General features: G+C 37.2%; 1 protein-coding gene across 2 annotated transcripts in view; it reads right to left on the bottom strand.

Moving 5' to 3' along the window:
* The window catches only part of LOC6506040, a 239,957-nt gene that overhangs the window by 209,280 nt on the left and 4,968 nt on the right, over nt 1–25,709 (bottom strand). Inside the window, exons 1-4 of one of the 2 annotated variants that reach the window (XM_044717770.1) lie at nt 8,787–8,820; nt 5,293–5,410; nt 5,127–5,216; nt 4,865–5,010 (exon numbers count right to left, since the gene is read on the bottom strand). In XM_044717770.1, coding sequence (XP_044573705.1) covers nt 4,865–5,010; nt 5,127–5,216; nt 5,293–5,370 — 314 coding nt within the window. In that variant the 5' untranslated portion in view covers nt 5,371–5,410; nt 8,787–8,820. Of the gene's footprint in view, nt 1–4,864; nt 5,011–5,126; nt 5,217–5,292; nt 5,411–8,786; nt 8,821–25,709 lie in introns of those variants that run through there. The other variant, XM_014904239.3, reaches the window with a different exon arrangement.

Below are 25,709 nucleotides of genomic sequence, written 5' to 3'. Positions count from 1 at the left end.
GAATGTTGATCTGTTGTTGGGCGCCGAAATCATCTCCCAGCTTATGAGGCCACAACAGGCACATTTGGGAGAAGGACAGCCACTATTAAAAAATACCGCGCTTGGATGGATTGTAATGGGGCCAGTGCGACCGGAATCAGCTCCTAATATCAAGGCAGAACAAGTTGTCGGTAATACGACGGCTTTGACACCAGAAGCTAACGAGCCACGACAAAGTTTGATTGTATGGCTCCAGTGTAAACGGACCACCAGTACAACTTTCATCATCGAACCTACTTTGAGTGGCTCCTGTGTAAACGGACCACAAGTAGAACCCGCGGCCTACCAGTCTACTTCGAGTGTTGCTCCCGTGAAACGGACCACGAGTAGACCCCGCGCTACCCAACCTACTTCGAGTGTTGCTCCCGTGAAACGGACCACAATTAGGACCGGCCGATACGGAATCAGCCGAACCACCATACCACCTGTACTTGAGGAGAACCAGCCCAGGACTTCAAGTACCCCATCATCAACTCCAGCCTGATCACAGAAAGCACCTGTTCAACCGATCAGTCCCTTACAGAATCCAGGTAATTTAGTCAGAACCTTTATACGTTCCTTTGACTACGACTCCGGGACCTACCGCTATGCCCGCGAGTTCAAGTTCGACGTAGTGGCCGCATAACGCTCTACGGACGAACACTGGTATTTTAATCCATTACGCAGACCCCACACATAGCCTTTCGAATGGATAAGTTGATGAACCCCATTCAACCTTAAATGAGATAGCTCGTTGTTTTAAAGACGAGTACAGTCTCCTAGAATATCCCAAAGTTATTATAAGAGCACCGAAAAGCTATAATATGGAAATTCATTCATTAACAAATCAAAAACCATACGACATTTTATTTAACAAAATAGATTACAGTGACTTACCACTAAAGTTACAAACAGCACAAACTAAAATAATAGATTACACAGTGTAACAGTGATTCTGAACTTTTGAAGTGACATAGTAGGAATTGTTCATTGGGTCGAGTATATCACAAAACCATTTTTGAAATATTTCTAACACCCTTAAAATCTTGATTTATGGTTAAAAAACCGTTTTTCGGGACTTGTTTGCGCTTAAAAATTTCTGAACGCGTTTTTTCCAACCGATTTCAAAATTTTTGGTGTTTTTTAATAGTGAAATGTTGTAGCTTTTTAAAAAAAAATATATCTTCGATTTTGTTAAACAAAAAGAACAAAATTTTTGCATTTGAAACTGAAGTTTTCGACTTTTATTCGTGTTTTTCGGATTTTGATGCCAGTTTTTCGGTACAACTTACAAAAATTCTGTCATTTTTGCCACCTATCAATGTTGTCTCATTAATTCTGAATAAAATTAGACAAATTTCATCAAAAAATAATGAAAATTGGTGAAGTTATAACGCTTTTCCCAAAAAAAGTCAATTCAACCTTGCGTGCGCTCCGGAGTACCTGTGTGTATAAGACAGGAATATGCTCTTCTTCTTATAGTGCTCCCATGGTTTTATTGACTATTTTTGGGAAAAGCGACAACATTGATATGTGGCAAAAATGACAGAATTTTTGTAAATTGTACCGAAAAACTGGCGTCAAAATCCGAAAAACACGAATAAAAGTCGAAAACTTCAGTTTCAGGTGTAAAAATGTTGTCCTTTTTGTTTAACAAAATCCAAGATATATTTTTTTTTCAAAAGCTACAACATTTAACTATTGAAAAACACCGAAAATTTTCAAATCGGTTGAAAAAAACGCGTCCAGGAATTTTTAAGCGCAAAGAAGTCCCGAAAAACGGTTTTTTAACCATAAATCAAGACTTGAGGGTGTTACAAATATTTCAAATATGGTTTTGTGATATACTCGATCCAATAAACAATTCCTACTATGTCACTTCAAAAGTTCAAAATCACTGTTACACTGTGTTATATAATAACAGATTCCAATGATTCCGAACTAAGTTTAGACAACAGAAGCATTATAAACCCATTTGTAAAAATAGGAAATATTATACAAAAATATTCCTTGAACTAAAATTATTAATTGTAATACTTATCCTTTTTGCCATATATAAATCACGTAAAATTATACTTAAAATGCTAAAACAAATTCAAGTAAAACGAACCAATATTGAAAAAGAATTTGAAATTTCAAAAATTGAAACCATTGCAGAATCCATTACTAAAATTGAAACTAAAAGAAATATTGAACTTAATAATAAAATCACCTCCCTCACCGCACAAATGTAATGAATTGGGAAGATTCATCTTAGGAGGGGGAGAATTAACTAGAAGTTTAAGCCATATTTTTTGGGCTCTTGCCACCAAGCTCTTTTGAGCTCTTATCATGTAAACATTCCCACACTCGCATCTAGCACGCTAACGACGGACCAAGCTTGAGAAATGAAATACAAAAATTTCCCCATATTGAGCCGGCCACGGCAAAAACAACATTAGACTAACACCCGCTAGAATCACGCCACTAGAACCAGCTAGAATCACGCGGCCCCCCTTTTTAAGCAACCGAATTGGTACCCCAATTTTCCATGGGGATCACAGCAATCCCATTCTAGAAATTCTCTTCAGAATTCAGTTCGTAATATACGAACTGGCGCATGCGCTTTAAATATCAACAGAGCACGCTGCACAGTGGTTGCGTCCATAGAACAAAAATAAAAAAAAGTCATAACAACAAAAATGTAGGAAAAGTAAACAAATCACTTCTAAATTGTCCAAACTTCTTTGTGGCATACTAGGTTTGTCTGGAAAATTAACCGTTCTTTCCAAATATGGAATTGAAATTGAGTGCAGGTGTTTATTTTCACAGTGCATCTTGCGCGCATCGCGAATTTTTCAGAACAAAACCGAACTTGGAAGTGGTCAGATCATTTATTACGTATCCAAATTTAAAATATTTGTGATGGATTTTGAAGTTGAACGTATTTTCTAAAATTTGAGATATAAAAAATTTTACTTGTTAAACTGTTTTTGATATAATAATTTGAAAAAATACATGTTTTTTGTCTATATTTTGAACATCCTTTTTATGTTTAGCTAAAGTTTTAGTAGTGACACCACAAAAATCCACAATTAAGTTGTATACCAATGTGTTCGCCTGGCTCTTAAGGTAATAAATGTGTACATTTTTTTTTGCAGAAATTTGCAGATGTACTTAAAATCGTGAAAGTTCTAACACCCTCTTAACTTTTTAAGGGTCAGTTTTGCACTACAAAAATTTGTTTTCGCTCGTGTGATTGTTTTATTATTAATAGTTTTTCATTTATTAATACTTTTGATTTAATTTTTGTTTATTCCATTGCTTTAAACTTTAATAGGTTCTTCTTATAAGTGTGTATTCTCACGTTTATGTTTTTAATGTATGGTGTAGCGAAGAGGGTAGCGCCATTGAAAGGCGCACAAAATTGATTGAAGGTATATAGCAAATATTATTAAAAACGGCTATATTGTTGACAAGATTGAAGTATCAAAGCGAATTGAATACGTTTGCAAAAGGATTGTAACGTTTTGGGTAAATTAAAAACGCATGAAATCGTCAATTCTCCAATATCAATCTGATTGGTTCAATGAAAGATGCGCCCAATCAACATCGAAAAATCCTGACCGTGGATGACCCAAAGCAGATTTTAAAGAAGCGTCTGAAAATTGCTGATCTGTCAAAAACCGAAGAATCTATTGCTACAATATTACGCGCATGGAATTCATCTCAACAGAATTTACAGAATTTAATCTTGTTAAAGTCTTATCACTCTTTCCTGATACAAATATGAGTAAACATCAATATTTGCTTATTCGTAGTTTTGTTATTAGTAAAATATCTTTCAACTTAATACCAAGTTACGTAAAATTTCTGGCATGGATTACAGATGGGGATTATTTAGGGATTACAATTTAACCAACGTTTGTAATAAAATGTCAAATATTTTATTTAGTATTGGAAAAAAAAAAATTTTTAATGAAAAGTCGCTCCATCCGTTTGTATGGAGCTATACGACATGCTATACGATACGATTTTTTTACAGTATGTTTAAAATAGATAGATGTTTAAAATAGATAGATTTTTGGACAAAATTTCATTGCGATATCACTACTAGAAATATTTTTGCAGCGGGATTTTTGCAGTGATAAATATTTTTGCATATAAAGCAGCGGGTCAGCTTTACCACTTCAACGTACGGACAGCTGACCATTGGCAAGGCAATGAACCTCGGTAGCAACCGATACTGGCTCGACCAAACGAAGCTGTAGGATTTCATTAATATAAGACTGGAATGTTAAGCGCCGATTATTAAAAGGATTGATAAATATGAAGGGGCACTTCTTAGTCCGCATCAGTAATTTCCAGCGCCGAAGCCTTTACCGTACGATACAGCCTTCACCTTATGATGCCTCCATCCCCTGGATGCTATTCTCCGTAGCATTCTTTCCCGCTTAAGGCAGCTGATTCAATAGCTCTTGTGGGGCACTTAAATTGGTCGAAATTAGGGGCGCAATTGGGGTCACCAAAATGTAACGCTACCAGTTCTTTTGGTTTTTAAGCGCAGCGGCCGGTCAAAGCTTAATTCCAATAAAGCAATTGCATAACTATGAACTTGTGTGCAAAAGAACTTTTATTGCATAGTTTAACCTAGGGGGCGTGAAAAAATTTTGACACATACTTGATCTGCGTGGGTATCATAAGAGTCTATGTGCCAAATCTGATTGGCAGAGCTCTATTTAAAAAAGTCTCTAAGATTCGCGACATTTAAAATAAAGCATGCAAATATGGAAGTCAGATATATGCTTTGCACCGACAGATCAAAAACTTTTTAGTTTAATGGTCAGCAAGATGGTATAATAATTACCTTAGTTGCTTTAAACAATCTCTGCAACGAAAGCATGTTTTGTGAAAAATAACCGTTTCAGTTTTTATTCGTAGAATTATTTCTTCCATTTTATACACGGCCTTATTGCATTGACGGCACATAGCATTTTTCTCAATTGTTGAATTCTAATAAAGTAAAATATATAAATTACTTTCCGGATTAATTAAGCACATAAAGTAAAAATTAAGTTATAATTATTTAAATTTCGTTTATAAGCAAGTTCAACGTCTTCTAGGCTTACTTTATGTACTTCCAACTTTTTATCATCGTTGGGTAGCAGATGAAGTAAATTTTGCTTTTCAAGCTCATCAAATTTATTAAAACTGCTCCTCTGAAAATAAAAGGACATAATTCTATGAGTTCCAAAAACTATATACAAAATATATTTTTGTGGTTATCATTCGTACCATGCTTATATTCTGGTTATCATATTCACATCTTTTCGATCTTTTGGTTTTAACCTTTTTAATTGTCTTAGTTTCCATATCTTTGCTCTCCTTTGCGATCAGTATTTGCCGAATTATTCTGCAATAAAGTACATTTCAAACAGTTAATAATATATTGCTTGCTGATATTTCGTTTAAAACATAGCTTGTCAAAAATGTTTAATTATACACTTAAAACAGTACACATATGAACAAAGTGCCAACAAAAATTCCTTAAACTAATAAATTTCACTAAAAATGATATCATATAAAGCAAGAAAGGAAATACATATACATTCGGGCGGAGCCGAAGTTTATATGCCCTTGCAGTTAGGTAGCAGCAAATATTATAATATATAGAAGTATATCCATATATATGTACTTGTATATCGGATCGAATATAGTTGGCCGATCTTTGTGAGAATTTCACCATTAAATAAATTTTGTAATAAAAATGTTGGAAACAGCCCCAAGCATCTTTAAAATAGCAAGATTGTGTCATTTCCGATCGTTCAGTTATAGGGCAGCTATAGAATATATGAGGCCGATCTTTATAAAATTTGGCAAATCAGATTACTTTGCCCAAAATAGAATCTGTACCAAATCCCATCTTTCTAACTTAAAAACAACAAAGTTATGGCATTCCGATCGTTCTATGACAGCTATAGGATATAGTCGGCCGATCCTTATGAAATTTTGTACATAAGATATTTTGGTCAAATATGTTATAACATGTGTGGAAAGTCCCAACCCTCTAACTTAAAAAAACACCAAAGTTATGGCATTTCCGATCAATCAGTTATATGGCAGCTATAGGATATAGTCGACAGATCCCGTCCGTTCCATCATATCCTATCTGCAAACAAAAGAAGTTTCAACTCGATATCTTCAATACGGAGAGACTAAATCGGCAGAAACAAATAGACGGACATGTTAGTATCGGCTAAGAAGGTGATCTTGATCAAAAATATACATAGTTTTTTGGGTCCTTTACTGAGTTGCACACTTATGACAAAATTAGAATACCCTCTGCAAGGGTATAAAAATGAAAACTTTTTTTTTAGTTCTGACCAGAATGTCTAATCAGGATAATTCAGTCACCAATCAACTCGTATTCAAGAGATTTACTGATTAGTAAATTTAATCAAACGAAAAAAAAATTTCAATGTTCCCTGAATGTTCAAGATAGCTCCAATTTATTGAAAATTTTAAATTTCCTTCTTTTTCCCCCCAAGTTTCTCCAAAACTTAATACCTTTTCTAAAACTTTTTGGTACGATTGAATATAAAATTTTTTATTTAAAAACTAATATAACTTTCATATCGAACTTCAAAAAGTAAAGACGGGCGCTAAGCTACGCTCTTAACGACAGCTTATAAGCTTAATCTATAAATATAATATAATATAATCTATATCCGTAATCTATGTAATCTATAACATAATATAATCTATAAATATCTATAAATATCAGCCGCAACTACTTCGCACTAGATTGCAAATAAACAAATAACTGTTAACCGATTCGTGCACTCTCAAAATAAGTGTTTGTCACTGAGACTTTGAGCAAAAAGTCTGAGAGCAACTCACGCAACTCATTTTGCTCACGCTCAGTCGAAGAACACTTTTTTCGACAATTCAAAAAGTCTTTTGTGCATGGATGTGTGTATGTGAAGTTTCGTAGGCTCAACCTGTCAATTTGCTATGTAAATCTCTCGTGTAAACAGTGATTCATCAAATTTATTGAAAATGAGACGAGAAATGAATAAAAATGTGCATCATTTTTTTATATTTAATTATATATATTAATTTATATGTTTATATTTTTTATATTAGATGTTAAGCTTAACTCAAAATAAATGAATTTAAAAAGATAAACTATTCATTTTTAAATTAAAATAATCAATATATTAGTTTGAAATTGGAAAAATTAACGATTAAAATTTTAAGAAGTTTTTTTGTGAAAATTACATGTACCATGTACCACTGCAGTGGACTGTGCAGTGCACTGTGCAGCAAAACGAAAACAAATTATTGAAAAGACTTTTTGCGCTGACTTTTTCAGTCAATCGGTCTTTTACTGAGTCGCTCTTTGCGAGCGTCACTCGAATCTCTCATTGAGCGATGTTCGGTAGACGAGAGTTTCATAACACAGGCCGACAATTTCCAACTTTTTTTTTCCTCCACGCATAATTTTACCTGCTCCATAATCTTTAGGCTCCCCTGAACCAAAGTCCAGAACAAACATAGGTTCTATCACCCACCGTTTCCGCGGTACACCTAAGAGAAGAAATTGATCAAATTTTACCATATATTGAATTATGTAGGCCGTGAAATGGCTACGACCATCATTGTTTCCAGTACATATCATTTTTGAAATGTATGTGTACCAACTAAAATTAAAAAAATGGTATCTAGCAGTTACCATATCTTTGGAATACTCATCCAAAGTTGAAATCTCAGATTTTCTACATTAATTTTTGCTCTTCTATGATTTTTCCCCAAACATTTTTCTATGGAAGATTTTTATTTTCTTATTGAAATCAGTAGATCATACCATGTTTTAATTTTGGATTTAAGGAAAAACTCGAAATAATTTTATTGAATTTAATATAGGTGGTTCAACAATATTTTCTTAAATTAAATTGGAGTTTTTAATCTCATATTTTCAAAAAGTCATGGCTATCTAAAACTGTTTCTATATTCAAAACGTATCTATTGCAGGTTCAGCTTGTTTAGTAAAGCTTTACAGAAGTTATAGATAGCCATGACTTTTTGAAAATATGATATTAAAAACTCCAATTTAATTTAAGAAAATATTGTTGAACCACCTATATTAAATTCAATAAAATTATTTCGAGTTTTTCCTTAAATCCAAAATTAAAACATGGTATGATCTACTGATTTCAATAAAAAAATAAAAATCTTCCATAGAAAAATGTTTGGGGAAAAATCATAGAAGAGCAAAAATTAACGTAGAAAATCTGAGATTTCAACTTTGGATGAGTATTCCAAAGATATGGTAACTGCTAGATACCATTTTTTAATTTTAGTTGGTACACATACATTTCAAAAATGATATGTACTGGAAACAATGATGGTCGTAGCCATTTCACGGCCTACATAATTCAATATATGGTAAAATTTGATCAATTTCTTCTCTTAGGTGTACCGCGGAAACGGTGGATGATAGAACCTATGTTTGTTCTGGACTTTGGTTCAGGGGAGCCTAAAGGTTATGGAGCAGGTAAAATTATGCGTGGAGATTTTTTGCTGTTGGCCTGTGTAATTGGCTCATCGTAATTCGTTCAACAAAAAACCGAAACAAAACGAAACAAAGGGTGCTGCTCAGAGAGAAACCGAAACGGCATGCTTTTTTTCGGTTGCTCTCGCAAACAGAGCGTAAGCAAAAAAACGGTTAACAGTTATTTGCAAGCTATGCAAATAAAACAAGAAACACAAAGAACTAGAGAACTTACTAGGAAATAGGTCTCGACCGATCGTTGGCTGAACCAACATACATTATAATTAGCACAACCGAGAATGAAAAATTTTAAAAAATATCACCGTTTATAATAAAAAAATGGTAGACTTCGCCTGTAATGGAGCAATTGAACCCTGTAAGTAAACCAGATCTGGTACCCAGATCTCAAAACTTAAAACTATGTACAAGCACAAAAACTACTCAAAATAGAAACTTTTCACAACTTCCCCGTCCGCGTTGAAGAACACAAAACGCTTGTTCAAACATTAAGTTGAACATGGGAGCTAATATAATATGTAATTTTAAACAATGTTTAAATATTTAACATTCTAAAATAGAATTTAATAATTAACGACATATTGTCATCGAACAATTATAATAATAATAATTTTCTAATATTGAAGAAAAAAAATTTAAAAATATCCAAAATGTACACCTTTTTTGTGGCCCTTCGCAGAATGTTCAAGCATTGAACACGATAAGAATTCCAAACATAGAATGTAGGAGATCGGACCCATGTGAATAAGTGATTAACAGCATGGTTTGAAAGACGATCTCCTGCAGTCTAACCAAATATTTATGTGGTGCACTTGAAGCACTTAAGAAAGGGTCACATAGCATGTCAGCGAGCAGTCCGTTGATAAGTAGTTTTAAATAGATTTAAGATTTTCATGTATGTTTCTTGTAAGAGAATTGTAAGAAATAAAAACAGTTTTAAAAAGGAACTCATTGGAGTATCACGAATATTTACGGGGCTCCTCTTAACAACGCTAAACTCCTCTGTTATGCTATTAGTAGTATTTAATAGCAGCCGAATAAATAGACGCGTTTCAACTAAGATTTTCAACATTTAACCCTTCTCTATGCTGCTTCAATCAATGCCACATCACAACAAACGCATAACCAAGAGCTTGCGCAGAAGCTCTACCAAAGCTCTCCAAAGGGCATACGCTACAAATAACAATAAAGCGCATGCGAAACGGGGAGACAAAACAGACAAGAATACATGCTGATAACAACAGCTGCAACTAAGCATGTTGATTATTTTACATGCATTTTTTTCAAACGACTACGGAAGATTGACGTAAAAGAAATCTTGGAGCAACTAAAACTTCAAAGCGATATTAACGTCTTGAGCATTATTGACGTATAGTATTGAAATACTAAAAAAAGACACCAACGATATAAACACAACGACAGGAACAGGCCTAATCGTATTAACCTTTTATACATTTACCCTACCCGACAAATTATGGATAGGATACGAAGAAGTCAAGTGTAAGACCATACCCCCAAGTAGATGCTGTAACTGTCTAATATTTGGACACCCCTCCACCTTCTGTAAAAGCCCGAAAACATGCGCCAATTGCTCTGAAAAAATTCACATAACGAATAATGAAACATGCAAAATAATTTTTATATTTAATTATTTTAACATTGAGTCTGAGATGCGGACCTTCAAAAGCAGACACGAAACGGCTTTCTAGATGTCCGAAAGCAATTTTCTGCACTTAATGAGCAATTCTTTACACTTGAGACCCAATTTCTTGGTCTCAAGTTATTAAGTGAATTTCCATGGAGAAAAATTCCGAACAACAACCCGATGGCGGTCAATTTATTGGGTACTCCTGCTTCTTATGCGATTCATTCGGACACATTTTTGACGCCTAATACTTCATCGCCTACTGTTGTTCTTGTGGAAGTGATCCGTTCACCACGTCAGATAATGAAATCGTCAAGAAGTCTTGGTCTACCTATTGTCTTGGATCCTCCATCGTTGGAAAACCTGCAGGTTCCTGTGGCACCAATTGTTCTAGCGTCTTCTAGGCCTCTCCTTCTTCTAGGCCGCCACTGGTGTGGCGCCTGAATAAAGATCATCTGGGTTTGCGCTTAGAGCTGTTGCACCTCGTGAAGCTATATTTGTATCCCGCCTTATGCCGGATGCCCACTGTGGATGATGTCAGGAGTCACCTCTTAAACCATCTTAAGGTAGCTTTTAATGAATTAGCGGTTGGATCTTAATTTTAAACATAAGCGTAGCATATATTTTTTCAAAATTGTAATTCCTGAATCCTACTATTTCGAATGGATAGGCAATCTTTTGCAGGCGGTGTCCTCATTGCTGTTAATAATAAATACTCAGCTGAACTAATCTCTTTCCCGAATCAGTTAGGAATCGAGTTCATCGCAGTAAAAATAGCTGTTGGTTCGTCTCATATTTTCATGACCTGTTCCCATATACCTCCATCGGTTGAGGATACTGTATATTTTCACCACCTTGAGGCTATTAAGTTCATTTTATCATTCGTCAATGACTTTGATTTTGTCCTAATTATGGATGATTTTAACCTTCCCCAAATTTCCTGGATCCCGTGTGAAGATGACAATTCCTTGCGTGCCACTTGTCACAACGACTTTATTGATGAATTAATTAAAATTGCTCTTTTCCAAATTAACCCCATCCTTAACACACTCTCTAGACCTTATTTTCTCTAATAGAATATCCTCTGTGACTGTAAATCGGTCTTCACCACTATCGCTTCCTGAGGACTTACGCCATCCTAAACTATTGGTCTCTGTGTTAATTGATGTCGCTAATATTCATGCTATCTATAAGGCTCAGCATCATACTAAATTTTTCCGAAAAACGGATTACAATGCTCTTCGCAATCACTTAGCTGCTACTGATTCTTTTTATGATGTAATCCACAACGCGTTGGACAAATTTGTTCCTGTAGTTTCATCGTCTTCATCAACGAAACCACCTTGGTTTAATAAACACCTTTCTCGTCTTAAAAACAGGAAATCTAGAGCTTAAAAAATGTGTCTTAAGTCTGGATCTTTGTTTCATCAGACAAACTTTCTTCACATTCGCAACCAGTTTATTATTACTGATACTGAGTGTTACATCGTGAATTGTAAGGCAAACTACCGAAATGATCCGAGCTCTTTCTATTCGTTTGTCAATATGAAAGGTAAATCCAGTCTTTTTCCTCCTTCCCTAACTTATAAAAATATTTCTGATTCTTCAGTATAAGGTATTGCTAATCTCTTTGCTTAACTTTTTTAAACAACTTATTCGTCCGATAAGTTGGATATCTCATTTTCTGCTGGTCCTAATAATGTCCCGAGCTGTATTCTCAGGTACTGCTACCCTCTTACTACCCTATTCAATTTATTTTTGGACCTTTCATGCCTTCACAAGAGATGGAATGAATCTTTTAATATTCCACTTAATACGAAAGGTTCTAAAATACTTATAGAAAACTACCGCGGAATTACTAAACTTTCTGCGATTCCCAAGCTGCTGGAGAAACTGGTAACATCGCAACAGTAACATTATTGCAAAAGCATAATTTCCCCCACCCAGCGTGGTTTTGTCAAGCATCGTTCTACAACAACCAATCTGCTAGAATTCACTTCGATCGTCCACAAGGGTTATCTAATACGAATGCAAATCGATGTAGTTTACACCGACTTCAGCAAAGCTTTTTCTTATGGGTTTTCCTCCTAATATCATACAGTGGATGACTCCATATCTATCGAATCGTACGTAGCGGGTTTTGTTCAAGAACATCACATCTCATGTTATAGAAGTTACATCTGGTGTTCCGCAAGGCAGTCACTTAGGACCTCTTCTATTTATCCTCTTTGTTAACGACTTTCCTAGTGTCGTGAGCTATGCTTCTACACTTATGTATGCTAATTATGTCAAGCACTGTTTTTCTTTCTCTGACCACTTCCTTCATAGACATCTGCAATTTGACCTTGATGAAGTATTCTTGTGGGGCTCTAATAATTTCCTCTCACTAAACTGCTCAAAGTACGTTTAATCGTAGCATCGTAGCCTCTATCATCTCGCACTCAATTAGGAATTACTCTTTAGATCGAGTTTCCTTAATGAATGACCTTGGAGTTCTTTTCGACCACAAGCTGTCATTTAATAAACATATTTCTGTAACAGTTAATAAAGCCAGAGGAGTACTTGCTTTTGTAAAGCGCTGGTCAAAAGAGTTTGATGATCCTTTCACTACTAAAACGTCGTATATCTCTTTGGTTCGACCGATCCTGGAAATCTGTTCATGCATTTGGGGTCCGCAGTATATGGTTCATCAAAGTAGTATTGAAGAAGCGTAAAAGCAGTTTCTTTTATTTGCCTTAAAATATTTAAACTGGGACTCAGATGGTCTACTTTCACCATATCGTTGTCGGCTAAAGTTATTAAAGCTACCACCATTGCAGGTACGTCGTACTTGTACTGGGGCCATGCTCCTTCATAAAATCATTCTCGGTCAAGTTGACTCGAAACTTGTACTGGAAAAGATATTTTTTTGCTGTTCCAAACAGATCAACCAGATCTAATTTTGTAACCAAGTCTCATCTTTCTAACTTAAAAAACACCAAATTATGCCAGCCAAAGTATAGTCGTCCGATCCTTGTACATAGGATATTTTGGCTAAATATAACATGTGTGTAAAGTCCCAACCCTCTTACTCTTAGCTCTCTTAAAACACCAAAGTTATGGCATTTCCGATCAATCTGTTATATGGCAGCTATAGGATATAGTCGACCGATCCTAGCCGTTTCCACTTATATACTACCAAGGAAAATAAGGATGTGTGCCAAGTTTCAACTCGATAGCTGTAAAACTGAGAGACTAGTTTGCGTAGAAACCGACTGACAGACAGACGGACAGACGGACATGCTTATATCGACTCAGGAGGTGATCCTCCGGTCGGAGATGTCTCCTTCACTGCGTTGCTCACATTTGACCAAAATTATAATACCCTCTGCAAGGGTATAATAACAGTCCACTAAACAATCGAATAAAAAGAAAATTAATTTAAAATGTAAACACAAATATAAGTATAGCACTTTTGTGGCCCCTTGCAGGATGTTTTACCATTAAGTTGAACATGGGAGCTAATATAATAGCTTAAGCAATGATCCGAATTTACGTTATTCACTCAATTATAATGTCAGAAATTGATTATGGGTTATTTCTATACGAAAAGGCACTTAAAGCGAAACTCAATAAAATAATAAAAACTTAGCTATTAGAATAGCCTTCGGGTCATTTCGCTTCTCACCGATAAACAACCTAATATTTTTTGGTCTATATTTTGAGTTAACGAATTTTATATATAGGTACAGCGTAGGATTTACTTTAGGTGCCTTCGATGCTCAGGCACAGGGCGGCAGATTTCCAGGAGCGAAAAAATTGTAATCTTAAGAAAATAATTTTTTTAATCACAATTATATATTTGAATGCGTAAGTAACGCGTGATTCATAAAAAAATGCAAACTCATTTTTATCACAGTCATAAATATTATGGGTGACAGCTTACTTAATTCCACACATGTTCGATTATAATTTGAGTGAACACTTTCAATGTCATTCTTGACAACCTCGATTCTGAATTGTAGAAAGGTGCCAAGCATATGAAAAGATAAACAAAAAATTCTCAGTTATAACAGAATTTGCTAATCTGAATTTCAGTGAAATTCGCCAAAGGTCAGCAGATTTGAGGAAAATCTATAACTCGGACCTCCAGTTTTTGTTGGATGACGAACTAGTGCACTTTCACGCTTATTGCTCTGAAAAAAAGTTAGAACGTAATTCACCATCTAAACTTTTGAAACTAAATACGGATGAATGAGTTATACACTGAGTTCCCAAACGTGGAGATTGCATATTGGATATTCATTACATTAGCTGTTACAAATTGTAGCGCAGAAAATTATTTTTATACCCTTGCAGAGGGTATTATAATTTTGGTCAAAAGTGTGCAACGCAGTGAAGGAGACATCTCCGACCCTATAAAGTATATATATTCTTGATCAGGATCACCTCCTGAGTCGATATAAGCATGTCCGTCTGTCTATTTCTACGCAAACTAGTCTCTCAGTTTTAGAGCTATCGACTTGAAACTTTGCACACATCCGTCTTTGATTGATCGTAAATGCCATAACTTTGGTGTTTTTTAAGTTAGAAAGATGGGATTTGGTACAGATTCTATTTTGGAAAAAAAAACAATCTGATTTGTCCAATTTCATCGGCCGACTATATCCTATAGCTGCCATACAACTGATTGATCGGAAATGCCATAACTTCGTTTGTTGAGCTATTAATAGTTTTTAATAGCAACCGAATAACTATACGCGTTTCAAATTATAGTTTCAATATATTTATTTTGGGCTCAATTTAACCCTAATACAAGCGGCTCCAATAAACTCCAAATCACAACAAACGCCAAAACAAGAGCTTGCGCAGAAGCTCAACTAAAGCTCCCCAAAGCGCATACGCTACAAATGCCAATAAAACGCATGCGAAACTGGGGACAAAACAGAGACGAAACATGCTGATAACAACAGCTGCAGCTTAGCATATTATAATTATTTTAGATGAATTCTTTGGTGGCTGCTTGGCCCAACATCCTCCCCCCATTGAAGGGTTAGCCTTCAATAACAATGTCGGAAGGGGCAGCAGTCACATTATTGCAGAGGTTGTTCCATGGGTTGTCCTCCCTACCACAGAGCGCCGACACATCCCGTGATAGTCCACCGTGGCCAGAAAACACCCAGCCAAATCGAGTGTTCTGAGCAATTGGGAGCCCGTGACCTAACTGGATTTGGCCAGCCGACAACAGGTCAAAGAATAAGCCGGCTCCAATCAGCAGGTCCACTCGCTGCGTTTTGTGGAAGTTGGGGTCAGCTAGGTCCATATTACCAGGAATCTTCCAGCCCGAAGCATCTATGTCCTGGCTGGGCTGATAGTCCGTTATATGTGAAGCCACAACAGCCTCAATTTCCACTGAATATGTGCTAAGGCGGGACTTCAAGCACACATTAACCGATGCTCCATCTGTTTCAAATCCAGCGCCGCCGAAACCGGCCACCGTTGTGGAGCATTTGGAGCGGCCAAGCTGAAGTTCATTCGCCAGCCGCGACGAGATGAGATGTACTTGTGAACCGGAATCCAGTAACGCTCGGCAAGGCAGGAAGTCTCCAGATCGACCACGAACGAGTACATTTGCTGTTGGCAGGAGCACTAGCTCAGCATTGCGATCCTGGTTCATAACAGGGTTGATTGAGCGGGATGGGTTCGCACCAGCAACTGCACCGATGGGACGTGGAACTCGTGCGGGTGAAACCTGCCCGCGAGGGTGCAACAGAATATGATGACGGTGATTGCACGTCGAGCAGCGGGAAGCTGAGCATCCGCGAGCGAGATGGCCATCCTCCAGACAAACAAAACAGCGAGCCAGACGCCGCACTTCGTCGTATCGTTCCTCAATTGGCAAAGCACTGAACTTTGGACAAGCTGGAAGCTCGTGCGCCGAAACACCACACAGGGCGCATAGAACAGGACTGGCGTTAATAACCATGCACGAGGATCGGTTATTGGACGATCTACCTCGGCCTACTTGGTTAACTGGTGAATACGCCAAAGAAAAGTCAACGCTTTCGAGAGTCCGGCACCTTTGCTCTAAGAATCGTGCCATAGACTCCCAAGCTGGAAGGCTGTCATCAGTGCTTCCTGCCAGAGAGTCTTCCCATTTGGCCTTTGTAGCGGGGTCCAGCTTTTGGAAGAGGATCTGGATGAGGAGGCACCCTTGAATTTCGGCCGACGTCCCGGAACTCATGAGGGCCCGCATATGTCCATTGAATCGGTCGGATAACTCCCGAAGAGTAGCAACGGATCCCGGCTCAACCACCCTTAGCTGCAGGATCTCGTTGATGTGAGCCTGGAAGATTAACCGACGGTTGCTGAAACGGTTGCGCAAAAGGTCAAGGGCAACATCATAGTTAGCGTCGGTAATCTCTAGCGCCCTCACAGTCTCCAGGGCTGAGTCCCGCAGGCAGGAAATGAGCCACCTGAGCTTCTCCATCTTGGTCAAGTGCGGGTGACTGTCGATGGTTGTCCTAAATAGGGCGCAGAAATCCGGCCACTCGGCATAGCCGCCGCTGAATGTTGGCATCGGCAACGGTGGCAAGGAGGGGGCTGGTTTGTATGGCATTGGCGATACACTGGCACCGTCGAGAAGTGTGGAGTGGGCAGCGATTCTCATGGAGCGCTTGGCAACCTCCACCTGAATTTCCACTTCCACATCAGTCGCCAGCTGCGAGAATCTCCAATACAAATCACTCCCGATCTCGCTAAAATTAAGCTCCTCCAATTCTTCTTGAAGCGCGGTGAACCGCTCACGCAAACGCTTCTCCACTGACTCCAGCGCCATAATAGTACAATCCTCAGTCCGCGCCGCAGCCTTCACTTTATGATGCAGCGCCTCCATCTCCTGGCAGGTGACCTCTGCTCTTCTCCGCAGCATCCTTTCCCGGTTCGCGGCAGCAGCTCCAATAGTCTCAGCTCCAGACTCCATTATTTGATTAAAATGCAACTTGTAACAACAACAAGGGCGTTTTCTTGGCACTTTTAATGTTGATCACAATAATCAACCGGGATGAGATCACGTCGGGGTCACCAAATGTTGAGCTATTAATAGTTTTTAATAGCAACCGAATAACTATACGCGTTTCAAATTATAGTTTCAATATATTTATTTTGGGCTCAATTTAACCCTAATACAAGCGGCTCCAATAAACTCCAAATCACAACAAACGCCAAAACAAGAGCTTGCGCAGAAGCTCAACTAAAGCTCCCCAAAGCGCATACGCTACAAATGCCAATAAAACGCATGCGAAACTGGGGACAAAACAGAGACGAAACATGCTGATAACAACAGCTGCAGCTTAGCATATTATAATTATTTTAGATGAATTCTTTGGTGGCTGCTTGGCCCAACATCGTTGTTTTTCAAGTTAGAAGGATGGGAGTTTCAATAGGGGTTCCTCTTTGGGCAAAATAGTTCGATATGCCAAATTTCATAAGGATCGGTGAACTATATACGATCCGCTATATATCTAATAATATAAGATGCGTGGCGCCACCTAGCGGACTGCGACTCAACTGCAAGGGTATATAAACTTCGGCTCCGCCCGAAGTTAGCTTTCCTTTCTTGTTTATGTTTAAAATGGATCAAAAACTACTTCAGTTCAACTATGAGTGGAAATCGGCTAAATAGTCTAGCAATTCTGTGCATTGAGTCCGATTAACTTGAACGCTTGGAATATGAAGGTCTGATTAATCAGTTTGCCGAAAAAAGTCAGACGTGTTTGCATTTGAAAAGAGGCGTCGTAATATGCAATTCGTTGGCAATCATCGTGTTTGTTTGTTGAAGTATTCCGATACCAATTTTAATGTTTTTGTAATAATTTAATTGATTCATTGGTTATTGGATTTCATTTATCATAAGGTAATGCAAAAGGGTTCATCTTCTATATCTCTCTATCTCTGTATAAGGGTTCTATATCTCTATCTGTATAAGGGTTCTATATCTCATTTACTTATAGTATAAGTCTTATACACTATACTTACAATAATGCAGGTTATATGTGAATATTTTTTTATGATTGAACTTTGAATAAATATATGGTTGGCACCTAGTGCCAAGACCTACTACCCTATATGCATACTTAGTAATTTGATCCAATCAATATGCATCAGCATGTTGCAATATACAAACCCACTAACCTATTAGCAATAAGCACAAAACAATATCCAACCTAATAACCCAGCACTAGTAGACGGCGCCAGAAGCAGAAATCAGCATTATCAGCGGGAAGAATGACCGACTGACCGAAGCAAGCAAAAACCAGCCAGCTAAGCCGAAATGCGTGTGCAAGCAGTACACGAACAAACAATCTGAGTCAGCAGACTCAGAGGTGAGTGAGCTGGCATTAACATTAGTTTTAGCACGTCCATAACATTGACCTTTCTTAGATTTAATGATGTTTAATTTAGCATCTTATATAAGATTTTTTTCTTTTGAAATAAAGATAGTTGCGAAATCAGAGCGAATCGTCTCGTTACTCAGTGTCTGACCCACGGCGCTTAAAATCAACCTACTTCGAGTGATCCTGTGTAAAACGGTTCACAAGTAGGACTCTCTGAAAGCTATCTACTTTGCGTGGCTCCAGTGTAAACGGACCACCAGTAGAACTTTCATCATCGAACCTACTTCGAGTGGCTCCTGTGTAAAAGGACCACAAGTAAAATCCGCGGCATACCAGTCTACTTTAAATGTTGCTCCCGTAAAACGGATCACGAGTAGACCCCGCGTCATCCAACCTACTGCGAGTGTTTCCTGTGTAAACGGATCACAAGTAAAACCCACGGCATAGCAGTCTACTTCGAGTGTTGCTCCCGTGAAACGGACCATAAGTAGGACCGGCCGATACGGAATCAGCCAACCCACCATACCACCTGTTCTTAAGAAGAACCAGCCCAGGACTTCAAGTACCCCACATCAACTCCAGCCTGATCACAGCAAGCACCTGGTCAACCGAGCAGTCTCTTGCAGAATCCTGGCAAATTGTTCAGATGTTATACATTCTTTGACTACGACTCCAGGACCTACCGTTATTCCCGCGAGTTCAAGTTTGACGTAGTGGCCGCATAACGCTCTACGGACGAACATATATGTCAATATATCAACTACGCGTTTTACATTCATTACAGCTGCAAATTGTGTGATTAACCATTTTTTTCGAATGATATATATTTTCATGATAAAAGAGCGGCATAGTTCATAACGCTCAGTGCGGCATATGAAGTAAATCCGGGCCTGTATAGGTATTAGCGACGGAAACAAGTTTCTTATGAATTCTTTTTTCACAATTCTGGACGTTTCCTTCGTATTGCTTCTCGCAAACGGCGCATAACTTCTATATAATACTGTTTATTGACCGTACGACCATATGGTAAGAACTCCTGATGCACCACGCCATGGTAATAAAAAAAACCAGTGATCAAAACTTTGTCATTTAATGGAACTTGGCGTCCTTTATTCGGTCTTGGCTCACCAGCACCAAGCATTTTCAAAAATAGCAAGGTTGTGCCATTTCCGATCGTTTAGTTATAAGGCATCTATAGGATATAGTCGGCCGATCCTTATGAAATTTGGCATATCGGAAAAGATTGTCCAAAATGGAATCCTTAGAAAAACCCATTTCTAGCTTCAAAAACAATAAATTTAAGCCAATTCCGATCTATCAGTTATATGGAAGCTATAGGATGTAGTCGAGCGATCCCGATCCCTGCAAGCAAAGAAGGATGTGTGCAAAGTTTAAGCTCGATAGCTTTAAAATTGAACGTCTAGTTTGCATAGAAACAGACAAACGGACATGCTTATATCGACTCTGGAGGTGATCCTGATCAAGAATATGTACACTTTATAGGTTCGGAGATGTCTTCTTCACTACATTGCACACTTTTGACCAAAATAATACCCTCTGCAAGGTTATAAAAAATATTTTTTTTCTGGTTTCAAGATTGCAGACAATTGTTTGAAACCTTTACCTATGTTTATTTATTTATTTATTTATTGAATATAACAATTATCTGTTATTTATACAAATATTATTAAAATTAATTATAATTAGGAATTAGGTAACTTATTCTAATAGAAAAACATTCAATTTAGATTTTATTACATCTAGGGATAATTCAGGCGAAAATATATGTGACAAATTGTTATAAATTTTACAAATAACGCGAAAAGGATCATGATTCGCAAAATTAGATCTACAAATTGGCAACCAAAGGGGTCGGAAGGACCTGGTTGACCTGTTTGGAACAGAGAAAAGTATCTTTTTGAGTAAAAGTTTCGAGTCAACTTGACCAAGAATAATTTTATGGAGGAGCATGGCCCCAGCACAAGAACAACGTACCTGCAATGATGGTAGGTCTAATAATTTTAGCCGACAAAGATATGGTGGAAGAAGATCATCTGAGTCCCAGTTTAAATATTTTAAGGCAAATAAAAGAAACTGCTTTTGCACTGATTCAATACTTTTTTGATGAACCATATACTGCGGACTCTAAACGCATGAACAGTATTCTAGGATCGGTCTAACCAAAGAGATATAAAACGTTTTAGTGGTAAAGGGATCATCAAACTCTTTTGACCAACGCTTGATAAAAGCAAGTACTCCTGTGGCTTTATTTACTGTTACAGAAATATGTTCGTTAAACGACAGCTTGTGATCGAAAAGAACTCCAAGATCATTCATTAAGGATACACGATCTAAAAAGTGATTCCCAAGTGAGTACGAGATGACATGAGGCATGCTACGATTAAACGTGATAACCTTGCACTTTGAGCAATTTAGTGAGAGAAGATTATTAGAGCACCACAAAAAAACTTCATCAAGGTCAAATTGCAGATAGAAACGAAGGAAGTGGTCAGAGAAAGAAAAGCAAAGCTTGACATCATCAGCATACATAAGTGTAGAAGCATAGCTCACGACACTATGTAAGTCGTTAACAAAGAGGATAAAAAGAAGAGGTCCTAAGTGACTGCCTTGCGGAACACCAGATGTTACTTTTATAACATGAGATGTGATGTTCTTGAACAAAACCCGCTACGTACGATTCGATAGATATTAAGTCATCCACTGTATGATATTAGGAGGAAAACCCATAAGATAAAGTTTCCGGAGAAGGAGACGATGATTAACAGAATCGAGAACTTTGCTAAAATCGGTGTAAACTACAGCGGTTTGCATTCGTTTTAGATAACCCTTGTGGACGATCGAAGTGAATTCTAGCAGATTGGTTGTGGTAGAACGATATTTGACAAAACCATACTGGGAGGAGGAAATTATGCTTTTGCAATGATGTTGCAGTTGCGAGGAGATTAAGAGATTAGCAATACCTTGTTCTGAAGAATCAGAAATATTTTTATAAGTTAGGGAAGGAGGAAAAAGACTTAATTTACGTTTCATATAGACAAACGAATAGAAGGAGCGCGGATCATTTCGGAAGTTTGCCTTACAATTCACGAAACGCTGAACGCTTATAAAGTTGATTATTAAGAATAATAAACTGGTTGCGAATGTAAAGAAAGTTTGTCTGATGAAACAAAGATCCAGACTTAAGAAAAATTTTGTAAGCTCTAGATTTCCTGTTCTTAAGACGAGATAGGTGTTTATTAAACCATGGTGGTTTATTTGATGAAGACAATGAAACTACAGGAACAAATTTGTCCAAGGCATCGTGGATTACATCATAAAAAGAATCAGTAGCAGCATCAAAAGAGTTATAAAATGAAAGATATTCCCAGTCAAATCCAGCTAAATGATTGCGAAGAGCATTATAATCCGTTTTTTGGAAAAATTTACGATACTTTATGCCATTGAAAAGTCGGTGCACCGAAATGAATGGGAGGGGTGGTTTACAGATCGAGGCACCCAGGATAAACAGAACTAAACTCCCTCACATAGGGGGAGTGCAACTGCTGACTGACTGTCGCGTTTCCAATACCACCTGCACCGGCAAAACCCAGGAAAATTATGCTTTTGCAATTTTCTTACTTTTGCTTACTCTTGCTTTTGCAAATTCTTACTTTTCGCCCAAAAAAAGATAAACTTAAAAATTTTTTTTTACGTTTGCGACAACAAATCTACCTTTGGTCGCTTGGCTAACCTAAGGTGAAAACCGAGGAAGTTTGTCTAAAAGACAAAATAATAGATTTGTGGACGCTGGTAGATTTTAAGAAGAAACTATTAGAGAGAGTATTCCTTGAACGAGGTTATCGAAGCTTGCTAGATCGAGGATCAAATAAATAAACAATCCGAAGCCATGCTAATGAAACCTACCAACACGAAAACCATTTCCATTAAAAAATTTAATGCTTGGTAAGCAAAGGCCCAGATGTGGTCGAATGGGTCACGCAAAGAACCATTTCTCCTGCACTGTGCAAGAAGCAAAATAACAAAAAACAAAACAGTATTCTCAATCAAGAAACGGAAATCTTAAGAGGCGCAGAATAATGTTCGATGCGTGAAAAATGTTCAGGGGTCAGGAAATTCCCCTAATTATTGACTCATTGCCTAACATATTGGATGAAGCTTAACAGAGGTAATACAACATTCTTTAACGTTAAATCGTATTAACAGAAACAATGGGTATGCATTTGAACGATAACTTGAAGTAATCCAAACTCAAAGAGAAAGTAGCGGCTAGAAAATAAGGTCATTCGTCGTGTAAATTACCTGTTTTCGGCATTTGAGTTTTTTATGACCAAATTAATAGACGCAAAATTCATTTGGCTTATGTAAAGACGCATGTGAAGTACCTAAGTCAACTCAAAAAACTAAGAGTATCACAATGGATCCGGAGTAAAATAATTCAAACCGAAGATACCGAAGATCCGGAGAAAAATAATTCGAGACCCAATGCGACGAAAAATTCATTCCTGACCTGACACATAATAGAGAACCACTGAGACAATTGTTAAAGAAGGATTCGAAATTCAACTGACGCAAGTGAAAAGAGATACTTTTCGAACTCTAAAAAATTGATTGACAAAGGTACCAAAGCTTTGAACCCGTGAAATCGAACTCGTTTGAAATAAAGCTAGTTCAATGCTAGTCCAATAACGGTTGGAGCGGTGTTACTGCAGTTCTCAAAAAATCGACCCTTTAATTATTGCATTCGCTAGTAGAGCTTTGTCAGCCGGTAAAAAACGTTATTCCCAAGCAGAAAAAGAAAAGGTAGCTCTAGTTTGATCGATTGAAAATTTCTACTATTACCCTACAGGAATTCATTTCGAACTCGTGACCAACTAAAAATCTTTGGCGGCCATTTTAATATCCCCAATATGCTGACTCTGTCACGTATCTCTATCTGAATCTTGTAGCAGAGGCATAGATTACAACATATATTACTACGGGTTATTGAAAACAATAGTCCCTTAATAGATGACTTTTTTGGATATATCCAAACATTCAACAAAAGATTAGGAAACATCGGAAGCAATAGTCTATCTGGAGTGCAACTCATGGAAACTAAGATTTTTAATACTACTTTACCCATTTTGTTATGAGCTATAGCTGATAGATAGGATCCCCTCTTTTGCGAGGTAACCGCATCGTGATCCCGACATCGCAACCGAGTACTTGAGCTGGCTCACGAAAGCCCCCTGTAGGAGTCCTCTGTTAAGAGGGGTCTGCAAAGGTATGGTAACCTCTGATTGATCGTGACGAACAGAATATTGCAGAGACTGTCTTCTGGTATCACAAAGTCCATAGCACCAATGGAACGAAACCCGTTCCCGACTGGTCTATGGATTTGGGTAGCTTCAGACATATTGGGCCCTAAATGAGGAATTGTATATTGAAAAAAAAAGGAATAAGATCTATGATCTATGCCCACCAAGTTCCTAAAGCAACGGAAGTCACAAAGGAGAGCGGCGATGCTGTTAAAGAGAGTGGAAGCAAAGTGTTGAATAGCAAAAGTCAAAAGATCAATAAAATAGCGTTGAAGAAATTTTAAAAGGTCATCATTATTGGGGAATCTGCTGGTTGATACAAATCATTTATTAACATTTGGTAAAAAGTGCGCAACAAAGTGAAGGAGGTATCTCCGACCGCAGAATGTATATATATTCAGGATCATCAGGTTCACCTCCTGAGTCGAATATATTTGGCAGATCCTTATAAAAATTTCACTAAAAAACCAACTTCTTGTAATAAAAATGAAGAATTTGGTAGAATTAAAAAAAGGCTTCTATGTTGAAAAAGATTAAAGTTATGACATTTCCATGGACGGTTAGATTCATAAGATGTCATTCATAAGATGTAGTCAGATGACAGTTATAAAATTTGTCATACTGTTCTGCATCTTGTGATCGGATATCATTTATTTTATTTCTTTTCTTCTTAGCAAATGGTCGTCCTTTTTTGTGCATTTCCGTTTATAATAAATATGTATAGGCAGTGCCTAGTTATATTTTGCAATACAAGTATAGTTCTGTTTCCTTTTTTTCTTAAGTTATTTCTTTACATATTTGATAAGATAAATTGATTCAGATAATTGTTTGCATTTTTCTATTTGCACTTCACTGGTTCAAGTATGGTTCTTTGGTGGTTGCTGGTATCATCGCTTTTCTACCATTTATTTGTTGGTATTGAAGTCCTTCGTTATTGATGGCTTCGTAAAGGGCTTTTAAGCAGACGTTATTTTTACCGACTTTAGTAAACATAAACAAGTGGTAAACTAATTCAATCCTATTGATTTAACCGAATCTTTAGGGATTTCCATTAAGCCTCTTTACGTTGATTTTCAGGATTCCTACTTAGATGGGATGAGTTTTTTTTAAATGTGTATAGTCTGTGCTATATCTATGGAGTCTCTCAAGGAAACCATCTCGGTCCGTTAGTCTTTATCCTTTTATAAAAAGCTTCCCTGCAACTTTATGTATGCAACTTTATTCTTATGTAAGCCGACGATTTCAAGCTTTGTCTTCAGTATAAATCGACTTCTGCCATAAGGAACCTTCAGTCCGACTTAGATAGTTTTCAAAAATGGTGTTCAGCTACTAATTTTAATCATTATAGGTAATCCTAGCAAGGCTACGTACTTTCCTAATGAGATTGCTTTAGAATGATTTACTCAGGTTAATGATCTTAGCGTCATTTTAGACTTAAAGCTTAATTTTTTCGACGGTATCTAAAAGCGGTAATTAAAAGCTTATATATATGATTCGCAGATTGTTTTGCATATTCAAATTACACCGATTACACACGCCGACAATTTCCAACTTTTTTTTTATCCACGAATAATTTCACCTGCTCCATAACCTTTAGGCTCCCCTGAACCAAAGTCCAGAACAAACATAGGTTCTATCATCCACAGATCCCGCTGTACACCTAAGAGAAGAAATTGATCAAATTTTACCATATATTGAATTATGTAGGCCGTGTAATGGCGATGACCATCATTGTTTCTAGTACATATCATTTTTGAAATGTATGTGTACCAACTAAAATTAAAAAATGGTATCTAGCAGTT

This window comes from Drosophila ananassae, assembly GCF_017639315.1.
Source record: "Drosophila ananassae strain 14024-0371.13 chromosome 4 unlocalized genomic scaffold, ASM1763931v2 tig00000061, whole genome shotgun sequence".
In the NCBI taxonomy this organism is placed as follows: Eukaryota; Metazoa; Arthropoda; class Insecta; order Diptera; family Drosophilidae; genus Drosophila; species Drosophila ananassae.
This window is presented reverse-complemented; position numbering and strand designations above follow the sequence as displayed.